The following is a 24,193-nucleotide window of genomic DNA, read 5'->3' as shown; positions in this document are numbered from 1 at the left end:
TCCATGGATTTTAATACCTACTCTGAACTTTTCTTTTGTTTCCTTTATTGCTTGCTCAATATACAGATTGAATAACATCGGGGAGAGGCTACAACCCTGTCTCACTCCCTTCCCAACCACTGCTTCCCTTTCATACCCCTTGACACTTACAACTGCCATCTGCTTTCTGTACAAATTGTAAATAGCCTTTTGCTCCCTATGTTTTACCCCAGCCACCTTCAGAATCTGAAAGATAGTATTCCGGTCAACATTGTCAAAAGCTTTCTCTAAGTCTACAAATGCTAGAAATGTAGATTGGTCTATCCTTAAACTATCATCTAAGATAAGTCGTACGGTCAGTATTGTTTCGAGTGTTCAAACATTTCTATGGAATCCAAACTGTTCTTTCCCAGGGCCGGCTTCTACCACTTTTTCCATTGGTCTGTAAAGAATTTGTGGTAATATTTTGCAACCATGACTTACGAAACTGATAGTTCAGTAATTTTCACACCTGTCAACACCTGCTTTCTGTGGGATGGGAATTATTCTATTCTTCTTGAAGTCTGAGGGTATTTCGCCTGTCTCATACATCTTGTTCACCAAATGGAAGAGTTTTGTCATGGTTGGCTCACCCAAGGTTATCAGTAGTTCTAACGGAATGTTGTCTACTCCTGGGGCCTTGTTTCGACTTAGGTCTTTCAGTGCTCTGTCAAATTCTTCATGCAGTATCATATCGCCCATTTCATTTTCATCCACATCCTCTCCTGTTTCCATAATAGTGCCCTCAAGTACATCGCCCTTGTATAGACCCTCTGTATACTCCTTCCACCTTTCTGCTTTCCCTTCTTTGCTTAGGACTGGTTTTCCATCTGAGCTCTTGATATTCATACAGGTGGTTATCTTTTATCTAGAGATCTCCTTAATTTTCCTGTAGGCAGTATCTATCTTACCCTAGTGATATATGGTTCTACATCCTTACATTTATCCTATAGCTACCATCCCTGCATAGCCATTTTGCACTTCCTGTTGACCACATTTTTGAGAAATTGGTAATCATTTTCGCCTGCTACATTTACTACATCTTTATATTTTCTCCTTTCATCAGTTAACTTCAATATCTCTTGTGTTACCCTAGAATTTCTACTAGCCATCGCCATTTTACATACTTGATTCTCCGTTGCCTTCACTATTTCATCTCTCAAAGAGAGATGCTCTCTCTGAAACACTCTACAACCTCGAGTTCTTTCCGTTTATGCGGGTCCCATCTTCTTAAATTCCTACCTTACAGAATATTTTCAGTTTTAATCTACAGTTCATAACCAATAAATTGTGGTCAGTCCACCTCTGCCCCTCGAAATCTCTTAAAATTTAAAACCTTGTTCCTAAATCTCTGTTTACCATTGTGTGATCTATCTGAAACCTTCCAGTGTCTCCAGGTCTCTTCCATGTTTACAACCTTCTTTCATGACCAAGTTTTAACTATGAATAAGTTGTTCTCTGTGCAAAATTCTGCCAGGTGGCTTTCTCTTTCATTACTTATCCCCAGTCCATATTCACATAATACTTTTCCTTCTCTCCCTTTTACTAATATTGAATTCCAGTCCCCTGTGAATATTAAATTTTTGTCTCCCATAACTATTTGAATAATTTCTTTTAACACAGCATACATTTCTTCAATCTCGTCATCTGTGGAACTAGTTGGCATATATACTTGTATTACTGTGGTAGGCACGGGCTTAGTGTAACATCAACCTATCCATTTCCCTTTTTAAATTTTCTAACCTACCTGCCCTATATGACATTCCACGCTCCGATCCGTAGAACACGAGTTTTGTTTCTCCTCATAACAACATCCTCCTGAGTAGCCCCACCCGGAGATCCAAATGGGGGACTATTTTACCTCCGGAATATTTTACCTAAGAGGATGCCACCATCATTTCAGCTTACAGTAAAGCTGCATGTCCTCGGGAAAAATTACGGCTGTAGTTTCTCCTTGCTTCCAGCTGTTTGCAGTGCCAGCACAGCAAGGCAATTTTGGTTGATGTTGCAAGGCCAGATCAGTCAATCATCCAGACTATTGCCTCTGCAACTACTGAAAAGCCTGCTGCCACTCTTCAGGAACCGCATGTTTGTCTGGCCTCTCAACAGATACCCCTCCTTTGTGGTTGCACTTGTGGTAAGGCTATCTGTATTGCTGAGGCATGCAAGCCTCCCCACCAATGGCAAGGTCTATGGTTCATTTGGGGGGGAGGGGGTGTACACATTACAATAATAGAGTCTCTGTTTTACACATTACAATAATAGAAATTCAGTGGAATAGGAGGAATGTTGACAACTTTTTCAGTGTGTTTCTTTTGAACTGCAGTGCTTTATTTACAATAAACTTCATGTTGGAATAAATGTACTCAGAAGCAGTGGTCAAATTGCCTAACTCCTTAAACAACAATATAAGGAAATGGGACACCATAGTGCTCAGAGCCATTTTTGAAATGGGACAATGTCGGGCCTAAGATTAAGCCCTGTTCTCCTCAGTCAAAAGAAATGTCCGCTGATTACATTGGTTGAATTACTAAGTCCAATTTACTGCATACTTTTGGTTAGATAAGACATTATCCGTTGATTGGCTATACCATCAATCCTGTAAAACATCGATTTATCTAGGAGAATATTGTGATGCATATTCAAATGCTTTAGACAGATCGCAGAAAATATCAACTGGTGCTATTTTGTTATTTAATGCTTCTAAAATGTGGTGTGTGAATGTGCAAATGGTGGAGCAACTCTTCTGAAATCCGAACTGTGAGTTATTGAGGATATTGGTGTTGCTTGGGTGGGTTGCTGTTCTAGAATACATCACATTTTTAAAACTTTCACTGATGTTTCCTCCTTTGACTCATGAACACTACCATCAGAGGTTCTACCATTGAGAATAAAATGGTGTAAACATCAGTGATGATGAAAGTGTGAATGCTTAAGGTTACTGATCCCAGTAAACGGTAAAAATGGGTTTGAGACCCAGTGTGGCACAAATTTTCAGTTGTCACAACATATTCATCACATTGTTGGTCTCTCATGTCTGAATGATTTACACGTATATTGTTCCATATAATTAGATTTTCATTGATCGCATTCCCTCTTCATTTTATTGCAGTGCATTTAATTAATACCTTAGATTATTGTATGTTGAAAATTTACAAACTGGGGTGAACCTATATTGAAGAACACTTTAACACTGATCAGTACATCTTGTCAGGAAGACGTTATTGCTTATGAAAACTTCACTCCTGTAACAATTGTACAAGTGGTTAATTATGTGACATGGTTAACTTTTGCAGGACTGCACAAAGTGACGATGAGCTGTCAATTGCAAGTGTTAGCACTGATGTCAGTACAAACATACCTCAACCAGTACCACAACAAAGGAACTACCCAAAACCGATGTCTTTCCATAACACACGGAGAAGAATGGGCAAGAAGCAATCTAGGCGACATGACAATGGTAATGATATATTTTTTGTAATTTTTGAAATTCAACATTTTTCCATTTAGACTTTTTAATTGCACATTTGCAAAATAATTTGAAAGATTTTGCATTTACTACAAGGCATAGTTTAGGCATGATTTAAATTTAGGTGCTGTACTAGTTAATGTCAGCATAGTGTTGTAAGCAGAGGTACTAGGGCTTGTTTGAAAGGGGTTTTGTATGTTAATTGCTGGCAGCTAGCTAATGTGGGATATTGTTGCTCGAACAGTCCATGGGTATACTGCCGGTTCATAGTGTCCGACTCAGTACATAATAACTTAAAAGTGGATGGGTCATTGTGTTCACAAATCTCGAATAAACTATTTATTATATTAAAACAATGACCAATTAGGAATATGTAGTTCAGGAAACACTCACTACTTTCAAAGCCGGAAGAAACTATTGAGTTTGGCTCATCTGTTTATTTCCTGCAAATGTAATTCTATGTGTAGTGGAAGTTTGTTTTGTTTGTATGTTCCATTCATAGATTTCCAGTGTTGCCGAAGTCAAAGGCACATAGTGCATTTCAATTGTTGTTACAAATTCTTGTCATTTTTCTCATTTTGTGTGACGGAGCATAGTGAATAACAGCATATTGTGAAAGAAAACAAAATATAGTTGTGTGCAGTGTGTGTTATGGACCATTGTCTCTGCAGATATGAAATCACATCTTTAACCGTTCACTTTGTCACATAATCTTTGTTACTTAGAGATTTCCATATTAGTGTTTGTCCCACTTCTCAGCAGCACTGAAAGGAAGACTTCCAAATATTTTTAGAAGATGGTTTATCTCCACAATAGTAAAATGGAAATAAAAGTGGAAGAGATTTATCACTACAAGACTGTCAGAGTGAAATGAAAGAAAAGCTTGAAAACAGCTGCTTTGTAAATTTTGAGCATAAGTACTGATTGATTGAGGTCCTTCGTAGGAAGACGTTGAAGCATATTGTTTGTTCTTGATATGACTGAGGTAGCAGTACAGTAATGTGATATCAAACACCTTATTTAGTCATACACCAATCCCTTGATAACTTGTATCAACACGTCTTAAATACGTTTTCTGAAGGTACTCCTAATGCATTAGAACCCAAAATACTTCCCTTCTTTTTTCAGTTTTTCTGTGCTTTTGTCCTTTCAAAATCTGATGCTAATCTAGATTTACTTTCCTTCTTGCATATCAAATCTGCTCTTATTTCTCCGTATCAGATAACCAATTCGAGTTACAGTTTTGTCAGCCAGTCAATGCCTTGCAGTGAGTACCTACCTATCTCTTTCTTATAAAGAGAATCTACTGAAGTTAGTTTATGATGTGTTTACGTGTAATAAAGATAGCTAAATTGGTTCTCCTCAGGGTTATTAGGATGTGAACATAAATATTCTCAATGATGAAAAGAAACATGTGGAGATCTATACAAAACTTGTTATTGATAAAGATATTGTTCTGAAGATAATGTTAGGCTACAAAGAGTTTACGATATGCTGATTAGAAACAACAGAAGAGGAGTACATCAGTATGTATGAGAACTCAATATAAGCACACCAGAAAAAAAAAAAAATTGTCATACCAGGACACATCACACTAATACTTCATGATAATGACATCAATTTGGTGAGGAAATGTCCTAAAGTTTCGTCAAGTATGCTATATCTATCTGAAGCCACTCATTGATGGTTAGATCCCTTAGAGCTACCAAATTGTAGGGACTTCTGATTGCTGTGTTTCACACATTGTTGTAAATAGTCCAGGGCATTTTCTGTGGGATTAACACGGGCGATTTAGTGGCTAACCAAGGTGCGATAGGGTGCTTGAGGTTCATCAAACAGGGAAGTTATACGTGCATTTCTGTGAACATAGGAAGGCAGGAGTGTTCACAGCATACTTATTCTGGTACCGTGCACCACAGAATTTGAATCCGCGCCAGACGTCATGGATGCCGAAGACCCATAGAGGTCTCTGCACCATCGCGCTGTAAGCTGTGGCAGCGCATGCCTCCTGGCCCACTTTTAGTGTGAGGGCGCCACAGTGGAACACGTGGTTCCAGTGGCCAATAACGGCGCCCCTGATAGAGTACTTAAGCGCTAGCCTCTAGCTCAGCCAGTCAGTCTAATCCCACTTAAGTCTGTGAACACATTGCCTCGCGTTAGACAGCTTACTTACTTGTTATGCGTACGAGTGGACGTGTTTGGTTTCCTGTGACTCTGTTGTTAGATCTTGTTGTTCGTTCGTTCTGTCCTTCGCTGGTCGTGTCCGTCCTCTCCTGTTGTGTTGTTGTTCATGGGCCTATCCACGGGTCCCGCCGCGCTTTCCGTCATTTCAACCCTGCGACTGTCCCAGTCGCAGTTACAACACTTATCATAAAGATGCAGAAGAAAGGGCAGTCTTTGATCACTGAGAATGTTGAAATAAACATTTTGGTTCATGTCCACTGTAACTTCAGTGAGGGAGCCCAAGTCATGGTTGGAAAAACACCCCAAGCACCACAGAACCACTTCTGCCTGAACTACACCCTTCACACACTGAAGGTCAAACACCTAACTGAAAAATGCAAAATCATGGCTCATCGGACCACACTACATACATACTTGCGATCACAAGTGACCCTCATTGATTTAGAGCCTCAAGACTGTCACTAAAATGACAAGCATGTACAAATTCCATGGACAAATTGCACCAACATTGATAAACAGCTGACATCTCATGTCCATTGTTCTGGGTAGTTCTTGAAAAGATCGAGCCTCACACAAGCCGAATATACAGCTTCACAGAACTTCAGCTAATTTCAACGTCTTCTCATGACCTCAGTACATACAAACCAAATACAGTGTATGAAACTATAGACCACTCTATTTTCCTGTTTAATAAACACTCTTCTTCCACTAATGTATTTGGAAAAGTAGTAAACTTCTGAAATGAGTTCTAAGTCTTTGATTTGCTTGATGTCATCATCGGTTTCACTCTTGCTGGCTACACCCAACCTTCTTAATTATCTGTAGTATGTATCCCAACATTTGTTATCCCTGGAATTTTGCCTGTGCTGTCTCCCTCATTGCCACATTAATTATATCAAGATGCCGTAACACATGCACCCCTCATTTTCCTTCTTTTGCTAGGAGTTTTCCATTTGTGTACTTCCTTGCCTATTCTGTCTCTAATACATCTTCATTTCATTTTTCATTGGGAAGTTGTCTTACATCCTTCTGTAACAACACTAGTGAAATGTCTGTTTCTTCTTGGCTGGTTTTTCATTTTCCATATTTTAATTCCATATAATGATCTGTTCTGTATGTACAGCAACAGAAACTGCTTCCTCATTTCTTAGGTAGTGTTTGAAGCCAATATGTTTGTTTTGTTGAACACCTTCATTGTTTTTATCAATCCATTGCATATTCCTTGCTTTATGTGCATTATGTTATCTTGCTTTTTGCATAGTGTTGTTCTTTCATTTCTAGGTGATTCCATTGTTACGTGTATAACATTTGTGCAATAAAAGGTGAAGTATTACCATGAAGATAAAACCCTAAAACTACCCATTTTTTATGGTTAGACCTTAATATGAACAACACACAGCCATTGTTTAGTGAAGAGTGCTACAGATGTAAGATAACGCACATGTACTTGAAATTCTTATAATATCTGCGAGATTCTTCAATACTAAGAGAAACTTGATAGGAGTCTGGCAACAGGAATGGAAAGAAATAAGACACAAAGGCAAGAAGTACACAATAATTCAGCTATCAGTCACCTGCTCCATGAAATTTCATACAAATTTGTTGGAAAGGCATCTCACCTGACCTAATGGCCAGGTCAAAATTTAAACAAGGATGTTTCCATAAACATCTTCATAGACTGCATGTTGTAGACACACCTTTCTGCTCTTGTGGAGAAGAGGATGACACAGATTTTTTTTTTTTGTGCCCCACGACATAGAAGCACTACAGTACTTGTACAAGAAGTTGTGAAACTGTCATCCATTGCCAGCCTGTGTTAACAAACAAAGGATCATAGACTTTTCTGTGTGATGTGCAGATTTACTGTTGCTGCAGTTATCCACATCTGAGACTAACCTATCACTAACAGTGGACTGCATGAAGGTGTTGTTACAACATTTGATTTTTCACTGATTACACAATATTGATCTAAAATATGTGTGTGCATGCAAACACACATACATGCGAACACTAATTTTCTATTTATACGTGTATATTTTATGCAAGTATGAGCTGGCTGCATGGTGTAAGCTTAAGACCAATCAATTCAATTAAAAAAATAATGTAAAATTCCTATAAAAGCAGACTCTCCATGAAGGACATGAGAAATATGGGTGTCCTCTAGTGACCTCACGAAAAGCCAGGTTGTGTGTGTGTGTGTGTGTGTGTGTGTGTGTGTGTGTGTGTGTGTGTGTGTGTGTTTGTGAGAGAGAGAGAGAGAGAGAGAGAGAGAGAGAGAGAGAGAGAGTCAAATGCTGCACTCATTGGCAGAGCAGTGAGCACACAAGAACTTCCCAGGACCCTTGCCTGTGGAACACAATCTTGTATTTGCCTCTCCAGAGCAGAGTTAAGATGTGAATAATATGAAAATAATGAGTGTAGTAAGTGTTGATTGTGCAAGGAGAAAAAAAGAAGTCATTAACTTAAGTTCCCATTATATTCACCTTGTGGCCATTCAGACAGATATATCAAATGAAATCGAAAATTAGATGAAAGTTAACGTGTCTGACAATCTCATTGGGGGTGGGGGGTAAGTGCGGGGGAAGGGAGGGCTGTCAAGAGTGGACCACCGCCTCTCAATGTACGTATGTGTAGACTAAGCTGACATGGCTCACTCAGTAGATATTATGTATACACGAAGCAGCCACATCATTATGACAATTGACCTGTTATCGATATAAACTCGTTCAGGCGATAGCAATGTCATCAACCTAACAAGGCTTCATTGCTTCCATGCCATGATGCGTCGCCACTTCATAGTGTTCTGGTTGATCAGTGTATGTTTTGTGGTTGTGGACATACTGATCTTGCGTTATACTTTCTAAGTTTGAAAGGTGATTGTAAAGGCAGTAATAGAGCTTAGTGATCAGTAAAAGATTATTTTACAAATATTTGGCTTTGTTGATTAAAACAAAATGTTTGACATTTCTGAATTCTTTTTGTCTTGCCAAGTAGCCCTCCTCAGTATTTTAGCAAAACTTTGTTACTAAACTTCACACAGACATAAATGCCACTGTATGAGTAATGAGATACTGAAAAGTCGTGCATGGTAACCACACACAATATGGTATATAATAGAGTTGAAATTATCTCTTAATTTTTTAGTGTCCCTTCCTGGAGTTAACAAACCAACAAATCCCACTCAGGGCTGGCTACAGAGATTTTACGGCCCTGTGTGGAACTTTTAAAGGGCTGGCACCCCCCCTCTCCGGCCCTCCTTCCATGTCCCGTCCCAGGCTGACACCACCTTTCATTGACATCATATTTTTGCATATCACACTTGTATATCTTTTTGATGTGAATATGTCAGCTTTTTGATGGGAATACTTCCAGCTTTTAGATGTGAACACATCCAGCTTTTCAACTTGAATACATATTTAGGACCAGAACCAGAATGAGGTACCAGTCAGTGAAACATACAATGCATTTTGTATTATTACTTCAAAATTAATTATGGAACCAATATTCAGTTATGTCACCAATATTCAATTATGTCACTCACTGACTATACAACTAAAATCTGCTAACTTTTTCTCATTCGCTGAACAGAAGGGAGAGTGCAGTGTGAGACCTGCAGTAACCACCACATCAGAGTTCTACATTGTTGATGGTATCATTGTTACTTCTGTTGTACCAAGTGGAAGGTTATAGGACAATGAGTGACTTATGTATAAATATTTAATTTTTTGTAATGCCTATTTAGTGTGTTCATAGTATATAAAGGAAAAATGGCTATGGTCAAATATTGAGCTGGTGTGCTTCCCGACATGCCATGACCATGATTTATGGCTCAAAACAAGCAGTTATGCAAGAACTTTCATTTATTGTAGCAAGAAGTAACAGTTATATGCTAAATGAAGTTTCTGGAATGTGAACAGTGTGAAATAGAGGGAAACTGGGTAAGCAGCTTGTAGAATGCATTTTAGTTTTGTCAGCTCTAAAATAAGATTTAACAGGTTTTTTCCATAATATCTTTAATATTAATATCTATTGATTATGACTTCAACACCGAGGAAGAAAAGGGATGGCGGAAAACTTAAAAGAAGTTACAGACAAAGCAACAAATTTACTTCAGAGGATTGTGAGAAGAAGAAGAGCAATGTAAATGGTATTAATGGCAGATCCAAAGGATAGGGTGTGGTGGGGGGAAGGATGGCACACATCTTTCCATGTGTTAATGCTTATTAATCACAATGTTTGGATTCAAAAGACAATGGCATGTGACAGGAAGTGCATATTTTACTTATTTTTCCTGTATTTCAAAATGTTTTTCGTAGCGATACTCCTATGGTATTTAAGGAATTGTTAGGCCATCATATGCTGAAATTTTTCTTATTTTTTTTTTAATAAAGTTTATCACTTCCTTAGGGGCTTTCAAGTTGATGCAGGTACATTTCAAGCATTGTGTAGGTGCACAGTAGAAATAACTTGCCAATAGTGCCAGTAGCAACGTTTGCTATTTTGAAAGAAGTGACTAAGGTGAGCAACTCCATCGCTTCCTTTGTCAACTATTCCACAAGAATATAGTGTTTCCAGTTACACTAGATTTTATGATGATTTGAATTTCCAACTTATTCTCACACTACTTCATTCATTTATACAAACATTCATTGTCTTGTTTTTTCGTCCTTTTGAAACTGTGTTAAAAGTTAAGATTTTTCTGCCCAAAAAAACCTACTGTCCTGTGTGGTGGCGGGACAAACCCCCTCCCCCTTCAGCTAGCCTTGCTCGCACCCTTACACATGCATGGCTATGTTGTCCTGGTACTGCAGCCAGACTGGGCTCAGATGTGTTACAGTGCTAGGACGTGTAGCCAACTGGGACAATTGAGACAGGCTTGTGTATTGGGTTAGTCTGTCAGCTTAAAGGAAGGACATTGAGAGCTTATAAATTATTTAAATTTCGCCTGTGTCCGCCGAAAGCTCAATGCCTCAACTGTATGGTGAGTGGTTACCTTTACTACTTCCACAATTTTCCCTTCATTTCATGTTTTATTTATTTTTTGGTATAAATGAGGTAAGTGTTTCTTCGTCGTGTTTGCTGACAGTTGTTAATGTACAGCAGAAGATATTTTTATTTGCATTTTGTTTTGTGTGCTTAGTGTTACGTGTATCTGTGTTGTAAACTATATGCAGTATTATTAAATCCTTGTTTTTACACTTATAGCTATGCTGCTTGAGACATTAGTAGAAGAATCTGAAATCCAGGAAATCACGCTTCAAGATTTAATGCAGAATCCAAGTCCTGGTTTCTCAAGGCTCTTTGAAGATGACAATATGGAGGTCAGTACCTTAAATGATTATCAGAATAGTTTACATCATGGTATAGTTCTCAGTAATGCAAATATATTACAGATTGAGAACATAGTTAGAATTAAAGCTAACACAGTTTAAGTCAACAGAACTAGATCATAACACTGTTTTGTTGAAATTTTTTATTACACGCACAGAATGCTTCAGTGAAAATAATTTATTTTAGTCTTTATGGGTCACCTTAAGACAGCCTTTTAGAGGGAAAAGAACAAGTGTAATTCACTTGAATTACCTTGTGACTGTAACTGCAGTAGGTAATCATTAACAGTCTTCATCCAGACCAGGGACACTGTTGTTACTTACGTGTTTTGTGAAGCAGTGTTGACAGTGCGTGCAGTGGGGTGTGATGGAAACAAAAGGCGATGTGTTAACAGCTGGTTATAAGTATCCAGTGAGATAGGAGCCGACAGATGACAAGATTATTGATGATCAGTTAAAGTAATTGTGCCAAATATTGGTGTGAATAGGGCCTGGGAATGTGCTGTGTATTCAGTAAACCAGTGGTTGCAACCCACAAGTTCTCACAATATTTGCGATAACACTGAAAACAAATGTGACTCCTGATATACTGCTAAAATCAATTATTGAACTGTTCATTAACTGTAGCTATACATTCTTCACGTAACATTTGTTAGCTCTGCCTAATTGTAATGAAAAGACTTCCTTCCAACCTAACGTATATCTTAGGTTGTGCTACAGATCAGTCTGCCATAACAAACTTCATTAAAAAAAAAAAAAGTAGAAAAAAATTTTGGAGGCTGTGACTGTGACAACTAAAGCAACCTCCCATGACACTAAGTAACCATGGAAATATAAAAGGTTTAAATTTTGGCACTCAAAATACATCATCTCATTCTTCCCCTGTCATAGTTACCTAAAGTTATCTTTACATTGGCTATCTAAAACAGACAGGTTGTATCATGTGAGTAAAATTAACAGTGAATGTTACCGTGTTAATAATGTTGTTGGTATGACTGTTAGACATAGTTCATGATTTCATACTGACTTTTATGGAGATATACAGGGTGAGTACAATTAAAGTTAAACTTTCAAAATGCTGTAGAAATAACACCACTGGTCAGAATGACGTCAAATTGCAATGGAATATTATCAGAGAAGGGGGAAAAAAAATATGGCAGAAGAAACAATAGTGTGAAAATTGATCAATAGTGGCGCTGAATGTGTCAGAATACGTAAATGAAAACACCTGTCATGCGCATGACCCATTGAAGTTGGTATAAACCTGCCAGGTACAGGACTTTTCCTTCTCTCACGTATGTGACGACCGCCATGACTGTCTCAATGCAGGATCTCAGGATCGCGCTTTGCTTGTAAAGCTGTATTACAAAAATGATGACTGTGCACACATCACTGTGCAGTGACACTGAAGGGTTTGAAAAAAGGCGTTGGTACAATGACTGCCGTGGGTCTGGAGAAAAGATTCATAAATTCGAAAAGACAGGTTCTTTTGGTGTGCTACCTGGTAGAGGGAGAAAACGAATTGATTTGACATCATTGGAAGCAGTGGCCACAACAGTGCAGGAGATGAGTGGTGGTGTGCAAATGTGTAGTGCACCGAGAGTTGCCTGAACATGGGACATACCAGTGAGCACAGTGTGTAAAATCTTATGAAACATCCTTCTTTGCTATTCATTCAAAATTACCCATGTGCACGAGTTGCTTCCTGTTGATCTGCCACCAAGAGAGACATTTGCTTTAGAATTTCTTCCTCACATGGAAGTGGACAATGATTGGCTGTGGAAGATTTTGTGGACAGACGAAGCCCATTTCCATCTGACAGGATATGTGAATATACAGAATTGTCGAATATGGGCAGTGGAAAATCCACACGTAAATCAACCAGTACCACTTCATCCTGAAAAGGTCACTGTGTGGTGCAGGCTTAACCATTATTTACCGTAGGGCCGCATTTTTTTCGAAGAGTCAGGTGCTTCTGGTCCTGTTACCTGTACAGTCACTGGTAAGCGCTATGGGTGTCTTGTGTGCAACCACATCATTCGAGCTCTCCAGTAGCGCGCGTGGTTGCTTGCTTGCTTGCTTGCTTGCTTGCTTGCTTGCTTGCTTGCTTGCTTGCTTGTGTGTGTGTGTGTGTGTGTGTGTGTGTGTGAGAGAGAGAGAGAGAGAGAGAGAGAGAGAGAGAGAGAGAGAGAGAATCATTTTTATGCTAGATGGTGCACCTCTGCACATTGCAAATCCAGTTAAGCAGTTGCTGAAGTGCCATTTTGGAAATGCCAGAATTACCAGCTGCAATTTCCCTACAGCCTGGCCGTCCCAATCACCTGATCTTAATTCATGTGACTTCTGGCTGTTTGGCTATCTGAAAGATGTTGTGTTCGGTGTTCCAATTGCAAACTTAGCTACATTGAAGGCATGCATTGTGCAACACATTCAGAACTTGACCCCGGACACACTTCGATCAGTTGTGGAACATGCTGTTTTTTTATTTCAACTTGTTGCAGAAAATGGTGGACAGCATATTGAATATGTTTTGCACCAGTCACATGGAAATTAATAGTCGGATTTGATTTTGACTGATGCTTTTTATGTGGTTCTTGGCCTCAGGGCAATTAAAAACTGATTTTTCCCATCCAATGTGATAAGACTTTGCTGTGGTGGATGAGCTTATGTACCCAACAGTATCACACCTGTACATCCATGCACACCGATTAGTACAGTTTGTTTAATGTCAAACGTACACCTTAAGCATTGTTGTATGATTCCTTTGTCATTTGTAGTCAACCATTATTACATTATGATGCTTACAGTGCCATCTATCGCTACATTTCGTAACTTTTTTTTTCCCCTGCCATACATTTTCCCCCTTCTCTGATAATATTCCGTAGCAATTTGACGTCATTCTGACCAGTGTTGTTGTTTCTACTGCAGTTTGAAAGTTTAAATTTAATTGTAGTCACCCTGTATATAGATGAGGTTGCAAGATTCCCTTGTGAACTAAACCTCCAAAAGTCTTACCAGTCCATAAGAGGTGACATAGGAGCCATACAGATCAACTGAGCTTGATGTTGTACTTTAGAATTGGAAGGAAAAGATAAACCTTTCTTGAATTACTTTTGCAAATTGACATACAACTTCCTCCTACTTGTTCTGCACAGTATTCTCCTTGATGTCATCCCTTGCAGCAGATACTGCAGTGCACTGGAAATATTCTGAGCTGCAAAAGATCTGATGCATATGTCTGTGTAGGGATGTTCGGGTAGCAAATATAGTTTAAGTAATAGTTAGGGATGGTATTACAGTGCTTTTATTGTTAAACTTATAAAATACTGCACAGTTATTAACTTTGATACACTCAAATTTGTAATATGCTGAAAACAAAGAGCCATGGTTGACATAGAGTTCAGACCAGGAGCACATCGTAGCTCCATCTGATTTACATGGTGCCCAACAACAATCACTAGCGATTTTGTATGACGCAAGAGGGCTCTGTCCCTTGTCAGCAGCATATTCACCATCATTTGTTACTTACTGCAATTAGTTTACTGCATAGTGTAGTACTAGTAAAGAAACTTTAATGGCTCTTAGTCTGCCCCATGCATTTATTACATTAAAAGTGAGTTTTAATAATTAATGTTTGATACACGAATAGTAGTTGTTTCATGCCATAATGTCTGGTGGTCCACGATGTCAGATTGCTACAGTAGAGATGATCTCATGCCTTGTTTAGTTTCTCACACTACCAGCGTACTTACAATGACATACAGTATAATCTGCCCACTGACTGTGAGAATTGCCTCCCAATACATTGCAGTAGTTCTCTGTATTACTGCTCACAATAGAAATTTAGCCATCTTAGCCATAGTGTTTCAAAATAATGTGAAAAAAATGAAATAGATGGGGCCTGAAATAAGAGGAATGTTACACAAAGGCTAAAACAATGGACCTCCATTTAATATGTGTGGGTTTCATGTTAGCATTGAGATGATTCCTTGAACAGACCGTTTCTACTTTCAGATCAAAGGTCATGTAACTAATGATGGATGTTGAACTCAACATTTCTTCCTTTGTTTGATTACGTGCTTATATTCAAGAACTAGTGTAAAGTACAATAGCAGTTGAAGAAGTAGCAGGTGTAACCAACTTTCAGAAACAATTATTGTTTGCCAGGTATTTTATAGGAGGGTTAAATGTCCCTGTAATTCAGTCTTATAGGAAACATTGATTAGATGATAAGGATATCTTAACTCTTTCCTATATTGTATACTGCCTGACAAACTTAGTAAGTACCCAGAAGGCATGATTGGAAATCACTATAACTTTACACATGCACGCTCCACTGGTGGGTACGTAAGTTATTAGTGTTTCAATTCTTTGTAACAGTTGAATTCCACCAGAGTACATTAGTGGTGTTCGTGTTTAGTGTTGTTACCAGGCATGGTATGAAATATAATGGGGTGTGAAAGTATCAGATGTTGTGTGATCACTGTGTAGGACATGGAGCTGTCACATACTCATGTCAGAAAGCATTGTCAGCACCTGACAGAGTTTGAAATGGGCCTCCATTTGGCTGGCTGATTGTATCTTGAAACATTCAGATTTTCAGGGCATTCAGACATGATAGTGGCCCAGTGTTGTACTGCACGGGAAGCCGTGGGCAAGTATACTTGTCGTCAAGGTTTCAGTTGACCATGTTGGACCACCACAAGGGAGCATTGTTGTGTTGGGCACCAAGCACATTGTAACCCTTTCATCTCTGCACTTGCTATCCAAGAACACATAATGAATATTGTGCAACATTGTGTCATCCTGTACTGTTGGTTGGAGACTAGCAGCAGCAGCAGCAGCAGCAGCAGGTCTAGGGACACACATTCTGTTGAATAGGATGCTGTTGACAAGACAACACAAATGGCTGCCTTTGTAGTTGTGCTGTGAATGGGAAGTATGGACTGCTGACAAATGGCACAGCATTGTGTTCAGCGTCGAATGGTAGTTCTGCACTACTTCAGATGATCACCATTTGTGAGCAGGGCAGTGACCTGGGGAGAGATCCCACTCTCTGTTTTTTATGAGAGGCATAGTGGTGATATTGCTCATGTCATGGTGTGGGGAGCCATCAGGTATAATTTTAGGTTATGAGTGGTAGTGATTGAGGGAACTCTAGTGGCACAATAGTACATCACAGACATCTTGCATTCTCCTGCTAATTTGATAGTACCGTGGTTCAATTTTTTCAACAGAACAGCACTCATCAACACATGGCACATCTGTCCTAAACTGCCTGGGTGGTACTGAGATACTCCCACGGCCTGCGAGATTCCCGTATGTGTGTGGGACAACGTGTGGGATCAGCTCGGATGTAAACTGTCACAGAGCCATTATCCAGGATATCAAGGACGACTTAAAACATTAATTTTGTGGGTCAGCTTGCCTCAGGAAAGGATACAACAGTAATATGACATACCCTTCCCAACCAAATCAGTGCATGCATCCGGGCCAGAAGAGGTGCAAAGTCATGCTGAACAGGAGATACCCTCTCAACCTGTGAAGTTTCATTTCATGGCCTCCTCCCCGCTTGGGTGCTTCACTTTTATCCAGGCAGTGTATTTATGAATATCACTGTTACTCTCATTCTAGCATATGTCAGTGGCATCAAATTTTGCCGTTGACAATGTATTTTTTAAGTATGATATTCATAATGCTCTAACCAGTGCCAACAAGGTGTGTGGTTTTGAACTCCACAGGTAATTCTAATTAATAGCACGTTTAGGAAATCGTACGTGAAGTCGCATAGCGAGATTTTACAGGATGAAGAATGAGCATTAAGTGGGTGAAAAATATAGAATTTTAGATTTCATCTCCTTTCTTTTGGAGGGGCCCTTAAACTGCTTGTTGGGAGCAGTCATAACATTTGTGTGGCCTGTAAAAGTCTTCAAACAGTCTTTCTAAGCAGATTATGCACACAAACAGATGCTTTATTTCCCATAATTCTGTGTAACTAATATTAAGGCTTCAGAATGAAAAAACCATAAAGTTTAGTTTTAAAGCTAGAGATTGAATTTGTAAGCAACACATTTGTGGAATAAAAGTAAGAAACTTTCACACAAATGTCGCATAAAATAGTCTTAGTTTGTATCTAAATCGACACATTTTGCCCCCCCCCCCCCTTCAAAAAAATAACAGGTTATTGAGTAAAGAACAGATGACTGACCTCTACACATTGCTGTGGCCTCCCTCTGTTTCATGTGTTACTGCATATGTTGTAGTAGCTTAGTTTCATAAGGCATGCTACTGGTTCATTTTTTTACATCTTGTGGCAGCCAGTGCAAATCTTGCTTGAGGAAGAAATTTTGATTTTTGAATACCAGTCAATGTGGGTTATAGAAATTCTGATGTAACTTTCAGTGAAATTAAAAGCAAAGGCATCAACATTTAGAATGCCTTAGAAGTTCCACTGTTAAACTTGGAGGAGAGAACAGGTACATGGAAAGAGTACGCTGAAGGCCACTGTCAGGGGAAGGAACTGTGTACTGACATGATAGAAGCAGGAATGGATGTTAATATGAAAGACAGGGGCTGTAATATTAGACTGAGATTGACAGAGCTGTGAGATAGGTAACAATCCTTCAAAATTTCTATAGTCATTGGGGGAGGGGGCGGCAAGCAAACAATTATTCAGGCTAGTGTGTAGAATCTATGAGGCTGGAAACATACCACCAGACATTTGGAAGAATGCCATCCATAAAATCCCAAAGATATGAAAGACAGATATGCAAAAACTATCATACAGTCAGCTTAACAGTTCCTGTATCAAAGTTGCTGATTAGAATATTATAGAAGAGAATGGAAAAGAAAAGTAAGGATCCATAAAATGATGGTTAGTTTGGCTTTTAGAAATGTAAAGGCACCAGAGAGGCGTTTCTGGCATTGCAGTTGCTCATGGAGGCAGGGTTTAAGAAAAATCAAGACAGCATCGTAGGATCTGTGAACCTAGAAAAACACTGATCAAGATAAAATGGGGCAAGATGTTTCTAATTTTCAGAAAAAATGAATGTAGGCTGTAGAGAGAGCAAAAGAACAAAGGCAGAGTAATAAGAAGGGAAGACCAAGAGAAAAGTGCTGGGATTAAAAAGAGACAGCAAGGAAGTCGCCTTTCTCCTCTGCTTTTCAGCCTGCAGTGATGGAAATAAAGAAGGTTTCAGGGTGAAAAGACAACAATGACAATATTCACATATGACATTTATATCCTCAGTGAATGTGACGAAAAATTACAGGACATGTTGAATGAATTGAACAGTGCAGTAATCACAGATTATGAACTAAGAGGGAACCAATGAAAGAAAAAATAAGGCGTAGCAGAAATGAGATTAGTGATAAACTTAACATCAAAATTGGGGATCATAGTTGACTAAGTGAAGCTTTTCTGCTGCCTTGGAAGCACAATAACTTTTAATGATTCAAGGAAGGGGGCTGTAAGAAGCAGACTAGCACATGCAAGAGGCAGTTTATTGTTAAAAGAAGTTAACTTTTACCAAATATTGGGGTAAATTAGTCTAATAAATTTCTGAGAATGTATGTCTACAATACAGCAAAGTAAGCTAGAAAATTAAGGTATTTGCAATGTATAGTGAAGATTAAGTTTGCTCATAACATAAGAAATGAAGTGGTTCTCCACAGAATCAGCAGGGAAGGGAATGTGTGGTAATCAGTGAGTAGAAGAAGACAGGATGTTAGAGTATTAGCAGTGGCCAAAGAGGGCAAAAACTGTAGGGGAAAACAGCAATTGGAACATATCCAACAAATAACTGAAGATATTGAGTGTAACTGCTGCTATGAGATGAAGAGGTTGGAACAGGATAGGAATAGGTCGACTGATGACAGAAGTTTTGGAACATGTCCTCATGACTCTATCTGTGGAAATGAAAGTAGGCCATTGTCAGAAAATTAAACATATAACTTGCCATCCCTCCCTTTTCCCCCTCTCTTCCTTCTATCCTTCATTGTGCACAAATTATCCAGGACATGATCACCAACCTCCCCTGTGTTCAAGGAAGAAAGAAGGAAAGATGCAACATTACAGAACACTTAACTGATCTTTGTACCTTGAGGCCAGAAAGGAGTATGAATATCTACGTCCAGTCAATACGGTAACCGATTTTGTTAATAGTAGGGACTGATGGCCTTAGAAGTTAAGTCCCATAGTGCTCAGAGCCATTTGTTAATAGTATCGCCAATGTTCCACCTGATGCACCAGCCCCAAAATGTCCTCCTTTCTACTTTTGTAACCCTTCAATTAAGTTAGTGGCCTCTCCCTCAGATGGGTGTTCAAACTAAATCAGCAACCAAATCTACAGGGTGTTACAAAAAGGTACGGCCAAACTTTCAGGAAACATTGTTCACACGCAAAGAAAGAAAATATGTTATGTGGACATATGTCCGGAAACGCTTACTTTCCATGTTAGGGCTCATTTTATTACTTCTCTTCAAATCACATTAATCATGGAATGGAAACACACAGCAACAGAACGTACCAGCGTGACTTCAAACACTTTGTTACAGGAAATGTTCAAAATGTCTTCCGTTAGCGAGGATACATGCATCCACCCTCTGTCGCATGGAATCCCCGATGCGCTGATGCAGCCCTGGAGAATGGCGTATTGTATCACAGCCATCCACAATACGAGCACGAAGAGTCTCTACATTTGGTACCGGGGTTGCATAGACAAGAGCTTTCAAATGCCCCTATAAATGAAAGTAAAGAGGGTTGAGGTCAGGAGAGCGTGGAGGCCATGGAATTGGTCTGCCTCTACCAATCCATTGGTCACCGAATCTGTTGTTGAGAAGCGTACGAACACTTCGACTGAAATGTGCAGGAGCTCCATCGCGCGTGAACCACATGTGTCGTACTTGTAAAGGTACATGTTCTAGCGGCACAGTTAGAGTATCCCGTATGAAATCATGATAACGTGCTCCATTGAGCGTAGATGGACGAAACTAAAATGAGCTCTAACATGGAAATTAAGCATTTCCGGACACATGTCCACATAACATCTTTTCTTTATTTGTGTGTAAGGAATGTTTCCTGAAAGTTTGGCCGTACCTTTTTGTAACACCCTGTATAACTTCAACAAAGGCCTCCACACTGGTTCAGTGGAAAGCACTTAGATTTTCTGTGGAATTACTAAAGGTGGAGACACCAACCAGAATCAAGCAGATCAGCACCTTTACACTAGCCAGTGGACCAAAGAGCCTGGCTTGATCATCATCTCGTCCAGAACTCAAAAGCCAAAAAATTACCACAAGCACCCTAACTCCATAAAGCTAAGAACGAAACAAGAAAAAACCTAAACCAAAACCTTACCCTGCAGTTTTACAAAGTGGGGCCAATAAAAATGGCCCAGACGAGTGGCAGCATTAACGAAGAAGCAAAAGACCTAAAGTTTCTTCCAACAGGGTGGAGCAACTGCCCATACAGCCAGCCGAACCATGGAGCACATTTACATAATCTTCACACCTGACAGTTGTTAGCAGAGGTCAGTCTGATTGTGGCCCAAGCTGACCACCAAGGTCACCTGATCTGTCAGTGTGCAATCATTTTGTTTGGGGAACCCTGAAGTCTAAGGTATATTGCAGCACTGAGCGAGGTGGTGCAGTGGTTAGACACTGGACTCGCATTCGGGAGGACGACGGTTCAATCGCGCGTCCGGCCATCCTGATTTAGGTTTTCCGTGATTTCCCTAAAATCACTACAGGCAAATGCCGGGATGGTTCCTCTGCAAGGGCATGGCAGACTTCCTTCCCTAATCCAATGAGACCGATGACCTCGCTGTCTGGTCTCCTTCCCCAAAATCAACGTATATTGCAACAACCTTCATAGTCTTCAAGAACTGCAGCGTAATATTTCGGATGAGACCTGCAGCAATTCCAGCAGTGCAGCTTCAAGCTGCCTTCAGAAACTTGCTGACCAGGGCGGAAAAGTGCTAAGAGATGAATGTGGTCATGTCAAATATCTGCTATTGTCATGTTAGTCCTTTCCTCTGCTGTGTTTCTTTGTACTCTGGCATTATTTTGTTTGGATGACTTTCATTTGTCCCACCCTGTATACTGCCTGGCCCCCCTCATCTAATTCAGAAGGTCATGTGTATTTTGATGTTACACCAACTTCACTTTAGGGGCTTTAACAAAAAAGAAAAAGAAAACTATGACGGTTTATCTTAATTGCTTTCACTTTCCCCTATTTAGTGGTACTACAGTGGAACTGTAATGGTTACTACAACCACCTGCAGAACTGATTACTATTTACCTTATTGTACCCATTGCAACATAGGAACTGAGTTTCATATAATACCATATGCCTCATGTTAGGAATTATCATGTCTGCTACAAATTCATAGTCAATACCAAGAGGGCGCCTGGAGGAGGATGCCTGGTGGACCACCACAGCACTCTTAGTGAGGAATTCCCATGCCCAAATGTCTGCTAGAACACTAATACGTACTATCTACCTTTGTCCTCCCACAAGATAAGAGGCCATGTGGAACAGTTACCTTTAGCCTTTGTATTAATTCAACATGCTCACAGTCCCTTGTGTGGAGCACTATGATCACCAATAGTGGACAATTATTGGACTGACTGCTTTCAAAATTGGAACTATGTTTACTAAACACAGGGGCTCTAGCATATTTTAGTGCTACCTACTTATACTTGCGTGTTTCAAGTTGGTGGTACGCATAAGACGTGCAGAATCTTACTGAATGTTTTCTCAGAAAATTATTTTGAACAATTAGTTCAGCAGCCTACTCGAAGTGTAAATGATTGCAAAAACATACATGACCTCCTATCAGCAATTGGATCGTCATGACAGGTACAGGGATTAGTGACTACAAGGATGTTGTAGTGAGACTGATTACCATAACATCCAAACTAAACAAAAATATATGCAAAATTAATCTAATCAATAAAGCAGATGACAATTGACACTTTCCTAAGAGACAGTCTCCACTCCTTGCAATCTGACCATGTAAGTGTAGACAATATGTGGTTTAAATTCAAACAAACAGTATTGATGGCATTTGAGATATATATACACCAAATAAATTAATAAGAGATGGTACTGATTACCCACAGTAGAAAAGCAGGTCAGAACTCTTTTTCAGAAGCAACGAAAAAGCATGCCAAATTTAGAACAACACAAAACCCTCAAGATTGCTGAAGTTTTACAGATGCTCAAAATTCACCATGAACTTCAATGCAAGATGATTTTAATAGTTTCCACAATGAAACTCTCTCTAAATCTGGCTGAGTAACCAAAGATGTTTTCGTTGTATTTAAAGAACACCAGTGGCAAGACACAATCAATACCTTCACTGTACGATAACAATGGTGATGTGGCTGATGACAGTGCCACCAAAGCAGAGAGGTTACTAAACACAGTTTACCATAATCCCTTCACCCAGAAGATGAAGTAAATATTCCAGAATTCGATTTAAGAACAGAGTTGCATCAAACCAGTCTCAGGACTGAAGACAACAACAACAACAACAACAACTATCATGCATAACTAAGGAGTAGATACCCTCATTGTAGAAAAACAGCTTAAATCATTAATAAAGCAAGGCTTCCAGTCCAGATCGTACATGAGTGATGTTCCTTTCAGAGTATGCTGATGCAATAGCTCTGTGCTTACCATATTTTATGGACTATAAAATGCTACCGACTATCAGACGCACGTTAATTTAAAGCAGTTTTAAAAAAATAACATTTTTATCATTTTTATTATTAGGTTGGAAAGCCAGACTAAAAAAGTTTTTAGTTTATAAAACTGAGCTGACCTTTAAAATGTCTGAAAATCTCCATCTGAGCTTTCTTCTTCTTCCTCTTGATCCTTTTTGTCACCATTGCTATCCTCCTCAGATATAAGATCAGTTTAAAAGGAGCCTGAAAGACTTACTAGTGGCCAACTCCTTCTACTACATTGACGAATTTTTTAATAGAAACCAATGATGTATTGTATATATTCATACTATTAGTATTTCAGCTTAAAAAATTGACATGTTCCACATCCACGAGGATTCCCTCAACACGGATCTATGGAACAAAAAAATAATCTAATCTAATCTAAAAAGATGGTCTTCACTGCCATTGAGAGCATTATTTCTGCCACACTTCTTGAAAGATTTAACAGTAATGTCTTCTCTTACTCTAGATCACGACTCTTTGATCCAATGACAAGCTGTTCAATTGTAGTTTATTTTTAAACCTCCCTTAGGCATGAATTCATATTGGGTTTCATACATCAGCCATTTGTTCCATTCCTCTCTCATATACACTTTAAATGGTTTATTTATCGAGACATCGGGAGGTTGTAATTGTGCAGTACATCTTCCCGGAATAATAGCAAGCTCTGTATTTGCCTGTCTCAGTTTCTCTTTCACGGAATTTTTCAAATGACTACTAAACTGATATAGCACAAGAAGAGAACTCTTCTTCAGTGAAGCACCTTTCCTTCTCTCCCGCACTCTGTTAATCCACAATTTCATACCAGCCTCATCCATCCAACCTATGTCATGTACAAGAACTCCCCCTGTGAGCCCGGTGGTTAGAATAGGCCCGAAGTATTCCTGCCTGTCATAAGAGACGACTAAAAGTAGTCTCACACCTCTTGGCTTTTATGTGATGGTCCCCTGTAGGGTTTCACCTCCATTTTTCAAAATTTTCCTGAAGAGCGAGCCAATTGGGGAAGGGCGCCTTACATGGTGCATTGTGTCCATCATGCATTGGGATCTTCGGTCCACTTTCTTGTTGTGGCATTGCAGTCCCACTCATCCTCCCATCTCTTGAACGAGGACATCTACCTTGGTGCATTTTCTCCCACCCACTATGCAGTGTCGCTTTCTGTGCCAACGAGGACCATGGAATTCTTTGCGCCTCACATCCAGCACAGTAGCCAGTCCGATGTGGTGGGGCCGCCATGTTCCCTGTTGGTTGTAGCCCCTGACAACACAAGGATCGCTCTGCTGATGCTGGCGCCATTAACACCACACGTATGCCATAGAGTAGATGCCCATCTCCCTGGGGCTTTGGGACTCCCGGCAATGGCCATCCTGCCAGGTGGCCCTTGGTGAGGCTGAGTTGTGTCCGTGGGGAGGGGCCCTGGTTAGAGTGGGTGGTATAAGGGTGGATGACACGCCATGAA

General features: G+C 39.6%; 1 protein-coding gene across 5 annotated transcripts in view; it reads left to right on the top strand.

Moving 5' to 3' along the window:
* LOC126248033 (R3H domain-containing protein 4-like) overlaps positions 1-24,193 on the top strand; it is a 96,013-nt gene that overhangs the window by 13,236 nt on the left and 58,584 nt on the right. For all 5 annotated transcript variants that reach the window (XM_049948644.1, XM_049948641.1, XM_049948640.1 and 2 more), the window contains exons 2-3: positions 3,315-3,478; positions 10,877-10,992. In XM_049948644.1, the coding sequence (XP_049804601.1) occupies positions 3,315-3,478; positions 10,877-10,992 (280 nt within the window). The remainder of the gene's footprint in view (positions 1-3,314; positions 3,479-10,876; positions 10,993-24,193) is intronic.

The sequence above is a fragment of the Schistocerca nitens genome, chromosome 3 (assembly GCF_023898315.1).
Source record: "Schistocerca nitens isolate TAMUIC-IGC-003100 chromosome 3, iqSchNite1.1, whole genome shotgun sequence".
In the NCBI taxonomy this organism is placed as follows: Eukaryota; Metazoa; Arthropoda; class Insecta; order Orthoptera; family Acrididae; genus Schistocerca; species Schistocerca nitens.
Note: the sequence above shows the minus strand (reverse complement) of the source record. Positions and strands in the feature narration are given on the sequence as shown.